General features: G+C 38.8%; 1 protein-coding gene across 10 annotated transcripts in view; it reads left to right on the top strand.

Annotated features, from left to right (window-relative positions):
• The window catches only part of TENM1 (teneurin transmembrane protein 1), a 1,405,227-nt gene that overhangs the window by 1,054,557 nt on the left and 330,155 nt on the right, over positions 1 to 20,515 (top strand). For all 10 annotated transcript variants that reach the window (XM_030575184.1, XM_030575189.1, XM_030575193.1 and 7 more), the window contains one exon: positions 11,175 to 11,438. In XM_030575184.1, coding sequence (XP_030431044.1) covers positions 11,175 to 11,438 — 264 coding nt within the window. The remainder of the gene's footprint in view (positions 1 to 11,174; positions 11,439 to 20,515) is intronic.

The raw sequence follows: 20,515 nt of genomic DNA on the forward strand, positions 1-20,515 counted from the left end.
TTTGGGGCATCTTTTGGATGAGATTTATAAAAGAAAAGTGTTTGCTTAGCCTGAAAAAAAAAAAAAAAAGGTCATGCGTGGCCTTTTTTTAAGAACAGGATTTGTCCTAGTGGCAATACTGAGTGTTCATGTGGACTATATCAGTTGTTTTCAGCTGAATTACTTAGATTTTCCTTATGTAACTGAAACCAAAATATGGCCATGTTTTATAGCTACTGTACAGGAATAATTTAATAGTCTTTATCATTCAAGTAGCCTATTAATAAAATGTATTTTAGAAGAAATTGTTGTATCAAAAATGGAAAATCCAGAAATGCTGCTGCAAGGGAATAAGGAATGTAAGCACAATTTTTCCCCCTACTAGGATAATTCAAGCTATAATAATTATAAAGCACAATAATTTTAAAATGGATTTCACTGATATATATAATAATTTGCATTATAATTTGGAAATGTAAAGTGAAATGTGCTATATATTAACATATATTCTCTCCCTATTTAAAATGTTTTTGTTGTGATATCTGTTATAAACAAGAAATGTGAAAACATATATTTCCATCAGACTGAATTAACATACTTAAGCTGCAGTATGGATGACCTACAAGTGTGAACTACTGTTGTAAATTGAGTATTTGTACAGAAGTTGTAGGGTAAAAGTGGTTAGAATTATTTTGAGAGCATTCTAGTCTGACATTTCTTGACAAAATTGAACCTTCTGATGGCTGACCCCTTAAAACTAGTTTGAGGGGGGAAACTGAGTGACAATCCTTATCCCAGCTGGCTAATCAAATGTAGCAGATGTGCCAAGATGCCTTTCATATCCTTTCACTGAGGTTGGATTGAAAAGTGGATGTGATTTGATGTGAATGGAAGAACTGAAGGGTATTTAGCTTTTGGATACTCTTGTTTTAAAATGAGTGGAAAAGACCTTATTCGATCAGGGTTTCACATTGACCTGACTCATACTGGATTGGTGTCACCTGAATGAAGAAATTGTACTGTACCCATTGTGGATGTCCTTGAATTAGGATCCATTTATTCACTAGAAGTAAGCCTTCAAAATATGGAATGCTAGAAAAAGATGGGAACAACAGAAAAATACTAATATATGCACCTTACAAATCCCAAGTATCAATCAAAGGGTCTGTCCGGTCTTCTCACCTCAGTCCCGAAAAGGCTGAAGGTCTGTCTATCTAATTTTGTTTATTTACCCATCCCACGCTGAATTCTAAGTAGAGTCGGTCAGGAATTTTTTCAATGAACCTTTTTTTAAAAATATGTTAATTAGTTTTCTATATGCAGGATGGAATTTTGAGAGGGAAATCCTCTCCAGAATAGCTAATGACCAGTGGTTAGGCCACGCAAGTGGGATGTGGGAGAGACAGATTCAAGTCCCTGCTCTGCCTGATTCAGAGAAGGAACATATACCTGGGTCTCCCATGTCTCAGGTGAGTCTGTACCCCTCACCAGGCTATAGAGCCAATATCTCAGTCTGGCCCAGAGAATATTTAATTCTGAATACAATGTGGCATTGCTCCAGCAGAAGAGATGGAGAGAGAGAAACAGAGACTGGCTCGATATTAGACTGTATTAGATAAATGATCTTATGGAGGTCTTTAGTATCCCTACATGTTCAATACTCTAGCCCAATGTACAGCCAGTAAACCGTACTACCCTGGTAAGAAATTAGAAATTTTAAGGGCCATTGAGCATTCTGAATTTTCAAAGTGTTCAATAGCCCTCAAAATTTCTCATTTAGGATAGTACTTAAGATGATCTCTGTCTCCTCCAAAAATCAATGGAAAATTCACTCCCTCCATCTGATATAAATTTCTGTCCAAGTGATAGGAAAGTGTGTGCGCTCTCTCTGTCTGTTTATGTATTATGGTACAAATGGCTGATTTTGTAGAGTTTTGTTTATTTTCATTTTGAAATGTCTAAAATGTGTTCACTACAATCTCCTGGCACAAGTACAAAATGTGAAACAATATACCTATTTCATTGACAAATATCAGCCTGGACAGCCTCCCAACTTTAAAAATCCCATGTTCATTCCTGCATTCCTACTGTCTACTCCTCCAGACAAAAGCTTGGTAAATAGATGGACATGACACCATGCCAAAAAGGTAAAAATTCTGAGGTTTTGTTAGCTCTGGAGTTCACTTCCCTCATTAAAGCTCTTGCCTTAACCTGAGATTGGCTTGCCACCAAGCCCCAGATATTCCAGTCAGGATTAGTAATAAAGGCATCTCAGCTGTTCTCAAGTGATCTCCAGTTTAGGAGAGGGGAGTTCAGAGGAGGACTGACATAAAGTGAGTACTGGGGACTTAGCTCTTTATATCATTTGCATTTGTTTCCCCTTTGTGAGCTGACTGAGCATTTCCTTCAGTTTTCTATTTAAAAACACAGATAAAGGAATTGGTACATTATTAGTTCAAGAACTGTTGTTTTTATTTTGAAAAATACCTGAGATAAAGCAAATTTGTGAATATATTCAGTTCAAAACTCAACACTTCAGTTTACTAATTGTATGCCAGAAGTGTTCATAAAACGTATGGCACAGCAACCTGTGGACATACAAAGGACAGCAGATTCTTTAATGTTTTATTAATGTTGTGGGGTTCTAGATTAGCAGATTCTCTTTAACTAAGTATTACTGATTATTAAAAACAAAATGGACTCCTTTAAGTGGATAAGGGTATTTGGAAGGAAACGGACCAAAGGGTCAGTTTATTCACTAACCTTGTGGTTCTTTTCTTTCCACTTCATTTTGACAGTACCCTTTGTTCTGCTTAATTTTGGATAATTATCGTCACTAGTTTGTTCTTTGTGAGATAAAACCCTAATTCTGCAGTCTTTACTTGGGTAAAACTCACATTCTTCTGTGTAGGGAAAGGCTGCCAATGCCTTGCAATGGGGCTCACTGAAGACAGAAACCAGATATTTCAGTCTGCATCTCAGAAGACCCCACCAGTTAGTTCTTCCATCATCTGCAGGTAGAATCCACCAACCCTGTATTTCTGAGTTTGCTCATGAGACAAAAGATGTTTTAAGTATGGTTCTAAAATAGCTGATCATGGCAATAAACAATGATCAATTATACTTTGTTTTGCTGTTGACTCTCTGTAAGCATAAATATGGCTGCCCATTTCTTATTTATGAAATTGATAACAGGGGTTCACATGGCACTTTTGTGACAGACATTGTGAGGTATTTATATGCCAGATATGCTAAACGTTTGTATGCCCCTTCATACTTCAGCTACCATTCCAGAGGGCATGCTTCCATGCTGATGATGCTCATTAAAAAAATCATGTGTTAATGAAATTTGTGAATGAATTACTTGAGGAAGAATTGTATGTCTCCTGCTCCGTTTTACAAACATTCTGCCATATATTTCATGTTATAGCATTCTCAGATGATCACCTAGCACATGTTCATTTCAAGAACACTTTCACAGCAGATTTGACAAAACGTAAAGAAGGGACCAATGTGAGATTTTTAAAGATAGCTACAGAACTCAACCCAAGTTTTAAGAATTTGAAGTCTTCCAAAATCTGAGAGGGACAAGGTGTGAAGCATGCTTTCAGAAGTTTTAAAAGAGCAACTGTCCGACTCGGAAACTACAGAACCTGAACCACCAGAAAAAAAAAACAGCCTTCTGCTGATGGCATCTGACTCAGATGATGAAAATGAACATACCTCAGTCCACACTGCTTTGGATTGTTATCGAGCAGAATCCATCATCAGCATGGATGCATGTCTCCTGGAATGGTGGTTGAAGCATGAAGGAACATATGAATCTTTAGCACATCTGGCACATAAATATCTTGCAGCACCAGCTACAAGAATGCCATGTGAACGCCTGTTCTCACTTTCAGGTGATATTGTATATAAGAAGCAGGCAGCATTATTGTCCATAAATGTAAACAAACTTGTTTGTCTGAAAGATTAGCTGAACAAGAAGTAGGAAGTGGGCTTGTAATTCATAATTCTACATACACCTCTACCTCGATATAACATGACCCAATATAATATGAATTCGGATATAACACGGTAAAGCAGTGCTCCGGAGGGTTGGGGCTGTGCATTCCGGTGTATCAAAGCAAGTTCTATATAACGCAGTTTCACCTATAATGTGGTCAGATTTTTTGGCTCCCAAGGACAGTGTTATATTGAGGTAGAGGTGTAATTCTACATTTGTAAGTTCAATTTTCATGACAAAGAGATTGCACTACAGCACTTGTATTAGGTGAACTGGAAAATACTGTTTCTTTTGGTTTTTACGGTGTAAATATTTGTAATCAAAAATAAATATCAAGTGAGCACTGTACATTTTGAATTCTGTGTTGCAGTTGAAATTAATATATTTGAAAATTTAGAAAACATCCAAAAATGTAAATAAATAGTATTCTATTATTTTTTAACAGCATGATTAATCATGATTATGTTTTTTAATCACTTGACTGCCCGAATTAAAATATAAACTTTGTTAGTGAACAAAAATAGCAAGAAAAACTAGCTAAGGACTCCACAGTCATTTTTGTTGCATATCAGTAGAGTCTGTCTTGTATTTTTGTTGTTCAGTAGCCACTTCTATGATGTTCCGATTCTTCCCATCTTTAGCCCCATTGGCTTTACAGAGTTGGAAGGTGTAGGCTAGGACTTGGGAGTCATCCAGGTGCCTACAGATTTTCTCCTCTCCCATATCCGTAAGGGAAAGCAACACTTTGGAACTTCCTTTTAAGAGAAATTAGGGGGCACAGCCCAGTGAGATCCCTAGGAAGCCAGGAATCCTGGGGATGCCAAGTTGTCCAGAAGTTAGCCATAGCCTGTGAGGCAGGGTGGCAGAATTTATGTAAATGGCATCTGTGCAGATGTTCCCCTGCCAGAAATGGATCCCCTAAGATGTGCACAGATCTGGGATGATTTGTGAGTAAAGGAATAGATTCTCCAATTTTTTCTGCAGGGGTATGCCACTCATGATGAAAAAGTGAACAGAAAATTTGCTCATGATGAAAAAGTGAACAGAAAACTTCACTAATTGAAACTCATGGAAAGTTATTCCTAAACATTTAGGGGACAATAAATCTCCAGTTGAAAAAGCCCTGAAATTAGATACGCCTTTTGACCATCTGTCAGGCATTATCTACACTGGAATTTTAGCCACTGAAATAGCTGCACTGGAGCACATACCTTGTGTGGACACAATTTACACCAGTTTTTGCCAATCCAAACTGAACTGTAGTTACACTGATGGCTAAAATTCCAGTGTAGTCAAGACTTCAAAAATACTGTGTGGACTAGGAGTGCTTCCTCCAATAGGTAAGAAGCTATAAAGCTTTGCTTCCTCCAACAGACAAGGAGCTATAATGTTTTAAGAGCTGTCTGGATGTGGGACAGAGGGTAGGAGGCGGGTTCTCTTGCTGCCAGTTGTGTTACCAGATTACAATACCAAAGGGAGAATTTCACAAAGAATTGCCAAAGCATCATTATCCAGTAGAGAGTAAAATATTCTGTTCTGCCCATCTGTACATTTTTCCTTCACCAAACAGTCATTTTTTTTTGAAAGAGAAATTGGAATTTGCCATCTTATCCATTAGTAAATTTGAATTATGAGGAATTTTCTTGATTTCCCAGTAACATTATCTATTTCTAAATTTCCATTAATATTTCCATACTTATTTTTATATATATACCAGGGTTCAAAGGTCATATTATTTCTTAGCATCGAAGTTGGAGCTAGCGATACCACAGCAGTTCCATGATGATTTTTCATATTTATTTTATATATGCTTGTATCTCAACCTTCTTCCCCCCCCCCCCACAATTTGTGTAAAACTTGGATTTTGTATTAATGTCCTCTAATTTCTCCTGAGACTATAGCTTTTTGGTAAGAAGAGACCTATCATAAATCCTCTTGAACTTTATCTCCCTTAAGAAATATTGAAGTATTTTAGATAACAAGATTAGATGTGCAAAGCTAAAATAACAACCACTTATGGCACTATAAGTGCTTTGCAGAAAATGCGTCCTATGGGAGTTAAACCCCTACAAAAGCTTGTATATTTAAGGAAATATTCTGTGTATTGCAAGGAAAGTGTTACAGTTCCTTTGAAGATCAATTGTTGTACACAAAAGTAAATTTGTTTTGATACATCTAAACAAAAATTATCTAAAGTACTGAATTCATTAGCCGCTACTTTCTGAATTAATATATAGACTGAGGAGTAAACTCTGCCCTTTGTAAACATGTGTAATCTAATTAGCATTAGTGAGACTTACTGGGCTGAATTCAGCCCTTGGTTTCTGCCAGTGCAAACTGATGGAACCTGGGCTGCAGGCTGCCAGTGGCAGACAAACCGCCTGGAGTAGGACACAACAGAATAAGCTGCCTGTAGCCTAAGCTCCACTGGCGCCATGGAGCCAGCTAGCACAGCCTGCAGGGTTACTGAAGTGTTAGCACTTACTAAGGATGCTTTTTTGACCGATGAGAGAAAGTCAGGGCTGCTTTGAAAGAGAAGCAGAGTGTGAAAAATGTTTCAGCTGCTTGACTGAGCTACCTGATAGTTGATAGAGGGGAGAGTAGCTTGGTAGAGCACCTTGCAGAAATACAGGATTCAAGACAGGAACTTGTCTATTCACCCTCTGCCAAAAATAGAGAACGAAAAATGCTGCAATTTTACCAAATTTAAAACAAACAAATAAGAAAAACAACCAAAAAGCTTCATCACATGCCTGCAGTTCTGATACAGGCAAAGCTAACATTGACTTCAGTGGAGATTCTGTGTGCATAGAGATTCAGGATCAGCCCTTGCAAAGTGGCGGTATTCTATAATCTAATTAAAATATAGGCAAGATTCTGATCTCAGTTACACTGATGAAATCCAAAAATCAGTGGATTGTACTTATGGAATAATTGAAATTGGAATCTAGCCCTGTTGTTAATTGTCCTGGAAAGACATTATTACATCGAGGAATAAGTAAAGAAAAATATTTTACATCTGTAAATCAAAATTGTACTTCATGGAATAAATGATATATTTTTTAAAAGTATCTTGTCATGGCAGTTATAACATCCAGTCTTGATAGATATTACAACCGACCAAATGTATGAGGCTAATTTGACTGCTTCTGAGGCCTTGTCTACACTACGGGGGGAGACGGATCTGATGTGAATAACGTAGCTGAAGTCAGCGTACTTAGATCTACTTACTGTGGGGTCCACACTACCTGTCGACTACTTTTCATTCAAATAGAGTACAGGAGTCAACAGGAGAGCGATCCGTGGTCGATTTAGTGGATCTTCACTAGACCTGCTAAATAGACCACTGATGCATCAATCGCTGCTTGTCAATCCCCCAGTAAGTGTAGACAAGCCCTGAGTTTTTTGCATCTTTAATAAACAAATCTCTTCCTTTCCTTTGATTATGGATTTTATATAAATAGAGGATATTCATTTCTTCCACTTTTCTGATACTACCTGATGAAACTCTACTAACTATTGTAATACATTGATTCAGTAGAAACTATCCATGGGTTTCTCCACAAATTTGACAAAGATAGTTTCCGCTGATGGTTTTCATAGAATATCAGGGTTGGAAGGGACCTCGGGAGGTTATCTAGTCCAACCCCCTTGCCAAAGCAGGACCTAATCCCCAACTAAATCATCCCAGCCAGGACTTTGTCAAGCCTGACCATAAAAATCTCTAAGGAAGGAGATTCCACCACCTCCCTAGGTAACCCATTCCAGTGCTTCACCACCCTCCTAGTGAAAAAGTTTTTCCTAATATCCAACCTAAACCTCCCCCACTGCAACTTGAGACCATTACTCTTTGTTCTGTCATCTGGTACCACTCAGAACAGTCTAGATCCATCCTCTTTGGAACCCCTTTTCAGGTAGTTGAAAGCAACTATCAAATTCCCCCTCATTCTTCTCTTCTGCAGATTAAATAATCCCAATTCCCTTAGCCTCTCCTCGTAAATCATGTGCTTCAGCCCCCTTATCATTTTTGTTGCCCTCCGCTGGACTCTTTCCAATTTTTCCACATCCTTCTTGTAGTGTGGGGCCCAAAACTGGACACTGTACTCCAGATGAGACCTCATCAATGCCAAATAGAGGGAAATGATCACGTCCCTCGATCTGCTGGCAATGCTCCTACTTATACAGCCCCAAATGCCGTTAGCCTTCTTGGCAACACAGGCACACTGTTGACTCATATCCAGCTTTTTGTCCACTGTAACCCCTAGGTTCTTTGTGCAGAACTGCTGCCTAGCCACTCAGTCCCTAGTCTGTAGCAGTGCATGGGATTCTTCTGTCCTAAGTGCAGGACTCTGCCCTTGTCCTTGTTGAACCTCATCAGATTTCTTTTGGCCCAATCCTCTAATTTGTCTAGGTCACTCTGAACCCCCTATCCCTACCGTCCTGTGTGTCTACCACTCCTCCCAGTTTAGTGTCATCTGCAAACTTGCTGAGGGTACAATCCACACCATTCTCCAGATCATTAATGATGATTAATAATCATTCATGTCATAGATACCTCATTATAGCTGTGTAACACTTTAGTTGGTTAATTATTAGCCTTATTTTGACCTCAGAACTGGTATATAGCTCTTGGTCCTCCATATTTGTACAACACTGGGCAATAAAGTATCTTTATTAACTTACTGTGTTGTAAGTAGATGAAAGTAAATGCAATGATAATTTGCATTAAGTTAATTGTAGATGATTATTTGTCAAGGAAAAGATATCTGAAATGTTCATCTTGTGCACAGAGAAAGTGGTTGGGACCATAGTGCATGACATATGGCTTTCTTAATCCAACACTGGACTCAGATGTCCAAAATCTGGCCCTGCTGAAGTTCATGGCAAAACTCTCCTGAACCTCAAAGGGACCAAGACATAGCCCATATTGCCTCATTTGACTATAAAGAGCTCAGAGTTTGTTTCTCAGATGCATGGTACACACAATTCAAATTAAAGACTAAAATTGAACTGTGCTCCATATAAGAAGCCATTCTCCAGCAGAGTGATATAAAATATATTGTAAATGTACGCAATGATTTTTCATGAAGGTGGAACTCTGAGTATTCAAGATGAGCTTTAGGAACCTCATAGAAAAATAGGGCATCTTGGGACCAAACAGCATCTGCTCACAGTATTTGAGCTTCCATAGCTGAAGTTATAAAGGTGCATGCATCAGGGAGGACCATTCCCAGATTGGTGTTTAGTATTATTTGTCTTTTATGCCTTGGACTTAGAAAGACAGGCACAGTGAGAGGTGCAGATGTTTGGCACCTTTTGAAATCAGGCCACTTATCAGTGCAGGAGCCTAACTTTAGGTGCCTAGGTTTGTAAATTTTGGCTACGACCTTCAGGGAAGTCACCAAGATTTTTGTAGCCTTTGAGGGAGTGCCATTTCAACTCAGTGCCTGTCAAATGGATTAGGCTGAACACTGAGGCTTTAAACTACGGTGAGCATTAAGCCTCCCTCCACATGAATGGCCTGCCTCTAATACAGGGGTTCTCAAATTTCATTGCACTGTGACCCCCCCCTTCTGACAATAAAGTTACTACATGATCCTGGGGGGATGGGGGGTGTTGGCGCCTGCGCCTACCACCCTAGGTGGGAGGAGAGGGGGCTGCAGCCCGAGCCCCATTGCCCCGAGTGGGGTTGGAGCTCAGGCTTCAGCTTCAGCCCTGGGTCCAGCAAGTCTAATGCTGGCCCTGGCGACCCATTAAAATGGGGTTGTGACTCACTTAGGGATTCTGACCTAAGTTTTCCGTAAACTGCCTGTTTAGTACCACAGGTGCTAAGGGAACCTGCCTAGGGATCTGCCGTGGCTGGGGGAGGGTGCCCCTCTCCCGACTCTAATCTAACTTGGCCCTCAATCTGCAACATCCAGGGTGGCCCCCTGGCCCCAGCTATGCCGTGTCCTGACCCAGACCCGGGCGTCCCGGCCCCGATCCCAGCCGTGGCGGCCCGAAGTGGTGCAGTGCCAGCGTCTGGTTGGGGCCACTAGGGCTGAATCCTGGTGGCCCAGCCTGGCCCCAGCTGTGGTGGCCTACCCCTGGATGCGGGCAGCCCGGCCTCGGCCTGAACCAAACCTGGGCAGCCAACCTCTGCCCCAGCCCTAAGCCCTTCATTCCTAGCCTCACCCTAGATCTCACACCCCCAGCTGGCATCCTCACATGCCCACACCCCAACCCTGTGTCCCAACCCTGAGCCCCCTCTCAAACTCCGAACCCCTCAGGCCCACCCCCACCACATGAATTTTGTTATGTGCACCAGTATGGAGGTGACACGTCACCTCCATATTGGTGCACATAGCAAAATTCATTCTGCACATGGGGGGGACAAGTTAGAGGGAACACTGGTTCCAACCCACAGTTTGAGAACTGCTGCTCTAATGTTTTCATCATAAAAATCTCTATACCTCTGTACTCAGCACAACTTTCTCAACTGAGAGTACGGGCCTGATATTCAATGTGGGAGGACAGTTCTGCAATCCTTATTCAATGAAAACTCCCCAACCTACCTTCCTGAGAGTCTGTTTTCATAAGTGAGGATATGCAGAGAAGAAGAGAAGTTACTTATCTGTGGCTCTTTGAGAGTGTCTCCTCTGCATATTCATTGTGGTTCCTGCCCACCTTCTACTTTTCCCCAAAGTTCTAGTGTTATACAACTATGCTGTGTGTGGAGTGACTAAAATGGTTGGGGATTGTATAGTCCTTTAAAATTGTGGCTCTGATGATTCAGTCTCATAGGGGTGCACTTATGCTGTCCCAACAGTCATTGGCATTCTAGAAAGTTTCTGAAGTTCAGTGGCACTGGAGAGCCACATTCCATAATTCAGCTTTGTGGTAAACTAATGTCGCTAAATTTTACTAATTGTTAAATGTATATGTCAAGACTTATTAATATACATTCCCTACCAGAATAGAAGGAATAAAACTAAAAGACATTAATACACAATTTACAGCATACATTGAAAAAATGTCATTACATTGAGGGACTTCAAAAGGCAGTATCAGGCCCAGAGTAATTTAATCAAAAGACTTTTCTGTATCTGTTGTATTTATAATGCTAAAACAGATTTCCCAAAATGGAGTATGTTAAAGAAAATATTGCTTCTAATTTCTAAAATTTTCTCTGAATGTTTGTGTTTTGCAGAGATGGAATTCTGTGAAAATCCACACATTGTGTGCTCTGCCTACCAGACAGACTTGCATGGTGTATCTCAGCATGGTTACCCGTTGGAGATGGGTTCAGATGTGGATACGGAGACTGAAGGTGGTGCTTCACCACCAGATCATGCTCTGAGGTTGTGGATGACGGGGATGAAATCAGAACACAGTTCCTGTTTGTCAAGCCGGGCAAATTCAGCTTTGTCTCTCACTGACACTGACCATGAAAGGAAGTCTGATGGAGAGAATGGTAATAAAACAATCATATAGTATACTAAAATATAAAGAGCAGCTTACTTGAACCTTTCCTCTTCTTGTTTATTTTTCTTCTCTTTCTATAGATCCTCATTCTATAGACAAATCGAAAGTCTTAAATTATGTGTATGTTCATAGAATACATTGAAAATATGAAAGTGGGATGTTTTGGGTTAATTTGTGTATTTCCTTTTAACAGTGGAAGCAATGTTAGCTTTCCCTTTGTATATATTAGGAACATAGGGGCTGATCCAAAACCCATTTAAGTTAACTTTAGCGATCTTTGGATCAGGCCCTTAATCTTGTAAATGCAGTTGTAGTGGATGTACTTCAGGTAGGAGCTCATTCTGCAAACACTGCCTTCTGGTCTTAGTACTTTAGACTGACTAGCTCCAGTTGACTCCAATGGTACTACCCTCAGTTAAAAGTACTGTGCCCAATATTAAGTGTTTTCAAGATCAGACCCTTTTTTGTACACTGTATAGTTAGTAGTCTCCTATGGAGGTGGGATAAACCCTTTACTTCAGACTCCTGCCATACTGGGCAAATTGCTAAAAAGCATACTTTTGGGCAAAGCCCTGATTTTCCTGCCAAAACGATTGGATAGATCTTTTTTATCACTAATGTCTGTGATTCTTGTAATGTATGATGCTTGATCACTGTTGTTGAAAGAGTTTGTATTCTCTTCCAGGCTTTATGCTTATGTAGTAATTGAATGTTTCCAGAAGGTAGAATTTTTTTTAAAAGTTAGTGAGAGTCAGAAAATCAAAGCATTATTAACCTCAATGTATCAAGCAACAAATAGAAATATTTTCTAATAATTGCCCCACTGAGTATTTCAGAGCAATAGGTAAATAAATATTACCATATATTTTTCCACTAAGCATCAGTATGCCTATCCCATGTTCTAGTTTTGTATTTATACATGGAGGCTACAGTATAGAAATTGTGAAATAATACATTTTAAAGATATATAGATGTGCACACACAGAGACACACATATATATGTATTTTACTGGCTAAGAAAATATCAGAAGGGGGCAATGAAAATAACTGATACCATTGTAAGTGTTCAGAGTAGTGCTGTTTTAGTAGAGATACAATGGTAGAATGTAGTACGGTCCTGTGATTAATGTCCTTTTTGTAGATGTAATATATGTTTTGATGGTACTAGAGTTCAGATCATATATGAAGTTGATAATGTAATTATAATTTGTCGTGTGGGTGACTGTCATACAATTCTCCTTGTACATCAGTAAAAATGTCCCATATATCTTCAAAGTTACAGGAGCATAACTTCCCTCATGTGCTTTATCCATCTGAGGATTAAGTCTTCTATGCCAATGTTCTTTGTTGTTTTGCTAGCATCTAAGTCGTGTGAGTGCTGCCACTTTCTTGTACAGAGAGCAAGTGTTGCCTTTCATCTGTCACCTGAATTCTGCCTGTTGGATATGGACCTCCTCCTTCCACTCACAATACTATTCTTTTGCCTTTTTAGGCATCGTGGTTCTTAAGTAAGAATTAGCAGGTTTGAATATGGCCTGCCCTGGGATTGTCTGCCTGCTCAGCACTGGAAGGTTTAAAGGGAAGGCTGATTACAAAGGGAGCACACTTATTTGTGTCATGGAGAGAAGAGAATCTGTCCAGTCCAATATTTTAAGATTTTTGGAGTTGACACCTTGAGATATGGTTGGCTGTTTGGCCAAGATGTCAAATTCTACTTGCAACACTTTTTTATGGCTGGGTCATTGTGATAGTCAGCTGATCATAAAGTTACACTAAATGTCATATTTGGGGTCAGTAACAAATTTCCTTCTACAGCAGACTGGGTAGCTGTGGGTGGAGGGGGAAGAAGCTGGTATTACCTTACTCTCTATGCATTGGTTGAATCAGGGACTGCATGATATTAGGGGAAGGAGGCCTAGTTATAGGGTTTTGAGGATGGAGTAACTTCTTGTAGATTCATAGATCTTTAAAGCTAGAAGGGGCTATTAGGAATATTTAGTCTTATCTCCTGCATAGTCGAGGCCATAGCACTTCACTCAGTGTTTGCTGCATTAAGCCCATAACTCCTAGTCCTCCATAAATCTTTTGTCACTACTTTTTAATCAAGGTGCCTGTTGTTTTAGGTTACATTCTTAGCCATGGGTCCCAAATCCTCTCCTCTGATTGGGAATAGGAGGTTGAGGGAAAATTGAGGTGTTGCACTGCTTTTGGGAAGGACATTGGAAGTGAGAATACTGGTATGAGGCATTATCTATCTGAACTCCCAGTTCTCGCTCTGGGGAATTGACAGAGTCGGAGTTGATATCCTAGGCTTCATTGTACTTCTCCACCTACGGATAGGACACAACAATACTTGTTGGTTTGTAAAAAGCATATGGATAAACTTGGAGACTACAGGGATCTAAGCCTCTACTGGTTAATTAATAGTTTTCATTCACAGATTAAGTTTATAAATAAATTCGTGGTCAGAGGACTTGAAGCAAGAGATGTGTGCGCACATGTGCACTATATACTGTGCTAGGTTGGCTTGCATACAGTTTTTAAAAAAATGCGCTCTCTGAACACTGTTCTTTTCAAGTCTTGAAGGACTGTAGTAATAAAGAACAAATCTTAATGAACTGCCCACACTTTACACTTAGGACTCTCTTCATGAACCGGATGTGCTAAGTTTATCCTTGAATGTCATGTGATATACACTGAGACCCGTCTTTTCTCAGTTACTGTGAAAATAGACTTTGTCGCCATTGGCACGTTTCTTAGTAGGCCACCTCAATGAACGTATGTTGTGTGAAATTGAATGACTGCATTATCAGGTTGAAAGGGGGAAAGTTATGTTGTGAACTATTGTTTCTGCTTCCCCAAAGCCTATCTTACCTGACCTGTAAAGTGAGACCTGGAGAAGAAGAGACCTGCAGAAGGGTTCAGAGGGTTTGTCCAAAGTGGTCTATGAAAATGGCTTCTTGCAACTAGAATAAACTTAAGGGGAAATGTCTTTTCTATTAGTTCCATAATTTAGTTTCTTACTACAAGTAATGAATATAAGTTTTATGAAAAATGCTCATTTTCCTTTTCCCTTAGTGTCCAAAAGAGTGGTATTATAACAACAGATAGATAACCACTTTAAGTGGCAGCATTAGAAGGATCCAAAGATGTGGTCTGTGGTAGAATGCTTCTTCTACATTGATCTCAAGCAAATCCACTCTTGCATGCGACACACTACTGGATAGTGTTTTCAGTGGGCAAGATCTTGATGTGCTTTCTGACTTTTCATTCAAGCAAAGCTCTCATTAATGCCAGTGAGAGTTTTTCCCTGGCTGAGCACTGAATACATTAAGAATAAGGACTTCAGAAGAGCATCTGTTAAATTATATGTGTATAGTTAAAAAAGTGATCTAAATGGCTTTGGCAGTTCTTGTCCATTTGGGGTGGTCAAACACATTTTTTTGTATCCCTCACCCACATGCAAGTATTATATAGTTAGTTAATTCTTGTGGATAAATACCTTTTATTCTGTGCAAGAAGTCATCCAACCACATGAAGAATATGGGTCAAAATGTATCCTAGTTACACCTTAGTTACCCTGGAGACTTCAGTCAGTTTGAATGGGTGGAACTGAGAGTAAAATTGGCCCTACATATGTAAAAATAATGAGCACACTGAACATTGAGTGAGGTGCGGGGGGGGACGTTGTTGAGATTATGAGAGGAAGTTGTGTACCTCTCTAAGGGGTTAGAGAGGCATGGAGTGACTTATATGGCAGCTGCAAAGCAGGCTAGCATGTGGATGTTGACCCATTCCTCCCCTTCTCTCAGCTGACCGAAAGAGAGATGGCACTATATAGGTCCCTGCTGGAAAGGAAAAGCCATCTTTTACCTGGGCCAGATGGAGCAACTCCCATCCATGGAACTGATGAAATACCAGGTTGTCAGGATCCTCTGTGGGCATTGCGCTACTTGCTCCTTTCTTTGGGGGCTGGAGTGGAATTTCTCCCTCACCACCAGATTGGCCATGGCAAAATGGGGTTGGTTTTTTTGCCTTTTCCCCCAGCAGGTTTTTTGGGGAGGCTTAATTGGGGCAAATGTGGAACAGGAGTTAGAGTCCAGTGTAGGTACTCTGTAGGGATGGGATACAGTGATCAAGTAAAATGGATTGGTAAAAAATTCAAAGGAGGCATTTGTTAAAGGAGCGGAAACATGGGGAGTTTGGAACTTCTTTGACTGGCATGAGGGGACCCCTCCATCCTTTATAGCCACCCCACCCATCATCTGAGTGGGGAGTCAGGTATTATCAGTGGGTTGGCTGGAGTCCCGGATGGGTAAAGGGGAGAGCTCATGAAAGCCTCTGGATATGTATGAAAATTGTCATGGAATTACTTGTGCTCTTCACTTTTGTCTCCTGGGTGCTCCCAGACAGTTAAGAATAAAGCTGGGGCCTAATCAAATCACATCCAGTGTCTCCGGTCCTTCTTCAAGCATAGCTGGACAAAGATATAATCACTAGAGAGTCTTAATTTTTTTTGTCTCTAGATTACAGTATTTTTGACAGACAATATTAAATGTGAATGCTATAGTTCTTTTAACTTAGCTACCTGAGTGACATGATTCTGGGTTACTGCATCTGTTGCTTGCTATTCTGAAGATAATCTAATATGGGGAAAGAGATAAGATATCGGGTTATTTAAAAATGCTTACTATGTTTACACAGTGTACTTAAATCCAACTGAACAACATAGCCTGCAAATTTAATTGGATACTTTAAGCATGATATATCCATATTTAACATCTTTAGGGAATATTAAGTCTTGCATGTAACAATTTTAATATCCCTGGGTTGTACTATTTAGAGTTACTAATTTCTTACTCAAAGTAGCTGGTGGAAGATGTATGCTTTCTCTTGAATTTCTTTATGAATCTAATCAACATTCTTTATTATATATATTGAGTAATTCTATCTGATAGTTTACTACATAACTTATTTTCCTATCAAACACCCCAACTCTGTCATAATTATTACTTAAACACACTCTTGTTTAGGAAGCATTGAACAAATTGTTTGAGTACCAATATTCTCATTTAAATTAGTTGTTCTCAATGTTAATGACAATTAATAATAGCCTGTTAGTGCACAGACTGCCTTCAGCTGTGCCTGAGGCTAAGCAAAATATATATTAACTTCTAGTAATGAATGACCAATTTCTTGGGAATTGTTGCTTAACTCAGCAATGCTATATATAGCCTGTTATAATATTTACACTGTTACTGTATAATGTGTGATGCTGCAGGTCTATCAAAAAAGCTACACAATGACATTCTGAATGGTATTTATAAAAACAGAATAAATTTTATTGCATTGAAAATTACCCTCAACCTATTAAAATCATATTTTCTATTACATCATATCATAATATAATTTTAATTGGCTTCAATAGTTTAATCTATTAACATACTATTCTTCGTCATTTATGTCAGAAAAGAATTCCTGTGTGCACATATGTTTGTAACAAAATTACAATATCTCAGGGTCAAAGAGTGATACTAATGTTTGTTTTTGCTGTTGAGAACGCTGTTAAAATGTATTCACATCTGTTGTGTCCTTGATTTTTTCATTTGCTGTACTCATCAAAGGAAGTACAGGATCTGGTCTTTGTTTTGCATTGCTATTTCTGACTTAGAGCTCTTGAGATTTGGTTCGTGGATTTTCTTCATAACATCATTATCTTTACCTGAAAACAACAATAACAAACAGAACAAACAAAAAGCCCACTGAAGTAAATGGAAACACTGCCTTGCACTTTAATGGGCTTAGGATCAGGCACAATGTGCAGTCATAAGTGTTTTAATAATATTAACAATACCTAGCAAGCAGATTGCATAACTGGGAAAGTATTATTATCCTAATTTGACACATGGGGTAAATGAAGCTCAGATAGGATAAGTGATTTGTACAAGGTCACACACTGAATCAGTGGCAATGTTAGGGTCTCCGTCTCCTAGCCCTGGGCTATCAGTCAGATTTAACAGGCACCAGTGTAAATCGGACATAACTCCATTAAAGTTAATGTACACCACTTTAGATGAGATCAGAATTTGCTTTCAGTGTTCTAACCTCAACACTGTTGTCTCCCTACTATAAACCCTTTCTGTATTAAGGTTACAGATAAAAAATGGGTTTAATTATGTGAAAAAAATGTTAAATTAATAATTGTATAATCTATATAAATGTATTCATTTGACACATTTAAATGGCGGCAGTGACCTACTGCATAAAGCACTGGACTGTGTCTCGAGGGACTTAGGTTCTATTTCCTGCTGAGCCACTGGCCTGCTTGTTATCCCATCTGTAAAATAGGGATAATGATGCTTATCTCATTTGTAAATGAAAAGTGCAACAGCAGCCAGTTTCCAGTTTCATTTACTCTGGGTGTCAGTAGATTTACTCTGAATTTAGTAAGATTAGAATACCACTCTCAGGAAGAAGTAGAAAGTTACGCATTTTAATGCAAGATGATGAGAGTATTGGAATTAATTCTGATATTATTTACGGGTTCTTTTGGAAACGAACAAAATCATCAGATCCATTTCTCCATTTTTCCCTGCCTTTAAATACCACATCTTCACACAGGAAATGACTACAAACAACTACGTTATAACAACAGTGCATTTCCTAAACAGTTTATCCATATGAATCATTAGGCAAGATTTTTGTTTAAATTTACTGTGGCTAAATATGGAGTCAGGCAGCGCTTAATTTGTGCTAGGGCTGAGACCTGGCACCTAGACTTGGCGGTTCATGGCCCTGGCATCTCTGGGCTTGCTGTGTCATTTATGAAAGTAAAAAAATTACTTGAGCCTGAGCACCTCTTTCATTACAAATTAAACACTGGGTCATCCCCTTAACTTCAGTGTTACTCTGGATTTACACTAGTACAAGGGAGATAAGAACTTGGCCCACCAATTTTCAGCTGGAATAATGCAGCTAAATCTCAGCAAACTGTGTGGACAATGTAAGGGGTAAAGATCCAACTTAATCCCACATCAGGTAATTTAGAATTTAAGGTTACTCTGTCCATTTCTGATCTGCACTGTCGTCATGATATTGTAGCATATATTGTGTATAAAATCAAGAATTTACACTATCAGACCAAACTCCAGACACTCATAAGGGATAGTCAGACCACCAGAGTTGTACATACTCTGCAAAGACTTATGGCTGAATCTCCTGAATGCTTAGTTTATCTAGGCCCTTAAAACCTGATCTTGCCTTAGATAATTTCGAATATTAGACCATTAATGTTGTTTGTATTCATGGATTTTCAGTTGCTGTTGGGTTGCTTTGGGTTTTTTTGTTTTTGTTTTGTTTTTTACATTTGCATCATTTTGTTTTTAACAATAGTATAACTTATATTGCATACTTTCTCTACAATTGATACAGCTCCAAAGGAAGTATGCAAAGCCTTGCAATGACAGGGTAATGACTTTGCCCGGAATATTAGAGTATAACTTGACATTGTAACAGCTCTGTAGGAGCCTCTAGTAGGGTATAAGACACTGCCGTGGATTTTGTAATGACTCCTATGGAAAGGTTAGTATTTCAATGGAAGCATGTGTCATTTGAATTGCTGTGGATATGTCTGAGACACATCTGTTGACATTGTAACGTTGATTCAATTGTAATGTCTTGAGAGCATTGAATCTGTTGCTGACATTTCAAACATTTATGAAACATAGTTTTTATTCATGGCCAGTTATTTTTCAATATTATGGGCCAAATTCTGTCCTTTAAATGCACGCATTTGTCACTTTGACTTCACTGGGAGCTGAACCAGTGTATCTGAGAGTAGAAGCTGGCCCCATGTATTGTTTTTATTCTTATAGTTGAATTGTGGTATTTTAAAATCAGTAAATAATGTTTTTAAAGTTTGCTGTTCACAATGTTTAATTCTACAGCAGCAAACACTACACTGAGGACAAAATGCTGGCAATATTTAATACTCTACATTAGACCCCCTTGGAACAATTTTGGAACTGGGGAAAATGTTTTTGGTGTTCTAGTCCAAGTGACCTTTGCATGCAGCATTGCAAATACAGCAGTATATTTATACAAGATTGTGATATTTTTAGCCTTACAATTTTGTTTTCCTTCATTGCAAAGTTGTGGGGAGGAGGGGGAGAGAGAGAACTTGAAGAGAACAGTCAAGTTTAATTTTTATACCAGAGTGGGCTGAATTGGACAGTAGAGCTCAGAAAAAAAATCACACTGACGAATATACTTCCCTCCTCTGTTGCTGCATGGTGGTGAGGATAATGCACCTGGATTGGGGCTGATCGGGAAAGAAGAGATAGCTGCATGGACTATTATTCCTCTTTATGCTTAGCCTTCTGTCTTTTGTGGGTGAAAGAGAATGAGCAGGAAAAGATGTTTCCACGAAGTCAAAGTACCCGACAATGCAAATGATGTTGCTGTATTTATACCCACTCTTGGGAGCATAATTTACAGATACTTTCATTGGAAAATCCTCCATAGTGATGGGTCTAAACATGTTTTTCATATGTTTTTCATAAATCTTTTGTTGTTATAAAGATAACAGTAGGACAAATCCAGCCTATAGATTCACAGGTGCAGTTTCTCTCAAACCAATGGTCACCTCTATACCAGCATTCTTTATTGGTAAAACTATATTTATGAATAATTAACAGTAGACACGTAATAGTTTTCTCTCAGTTAAACTTTACATTTAAAATTATAAACTAAACTAGAATCTGTTTCATGGAGAAACTTTTGTGATAGCTCATTTATATTCCCCTTGCTATAAATAATTGATTCTACTTTAATATTTGCAGTTTCTTTGTAGACTTCCTTTGGAATATAAATAATCAAATTAGACAATTTCAATATTTACTAGTTTTTTTTATCTTGTAGATATTGGTGTGGAACTTTATTGCTTGGGTGACTTCCCAAGATTTCCTTAATATGGAAGACATGTTATTTTCAGTTAATCTGAAAACGCTACATTTGAAAAGCAGTTTCTGTGTGTAATGTTGCACTCCATAATGTTTTATGGAAATA

The sequence above is a fragment of the Gopherus evgoodei genome, chromosome 9 (assembly GCF_007399415.2).
Source record: "Gopherus evgoodei ecotype Sinaloan lineage chromosome 9, rGopEvg1_v1.p, whole genome shotgun sequence".
Taxonomy (NCBI): Eukaryota; Metazoa; Chordata; order Testudines; family Testudinidae; genus Gopherus; species Gopherus evgoodei.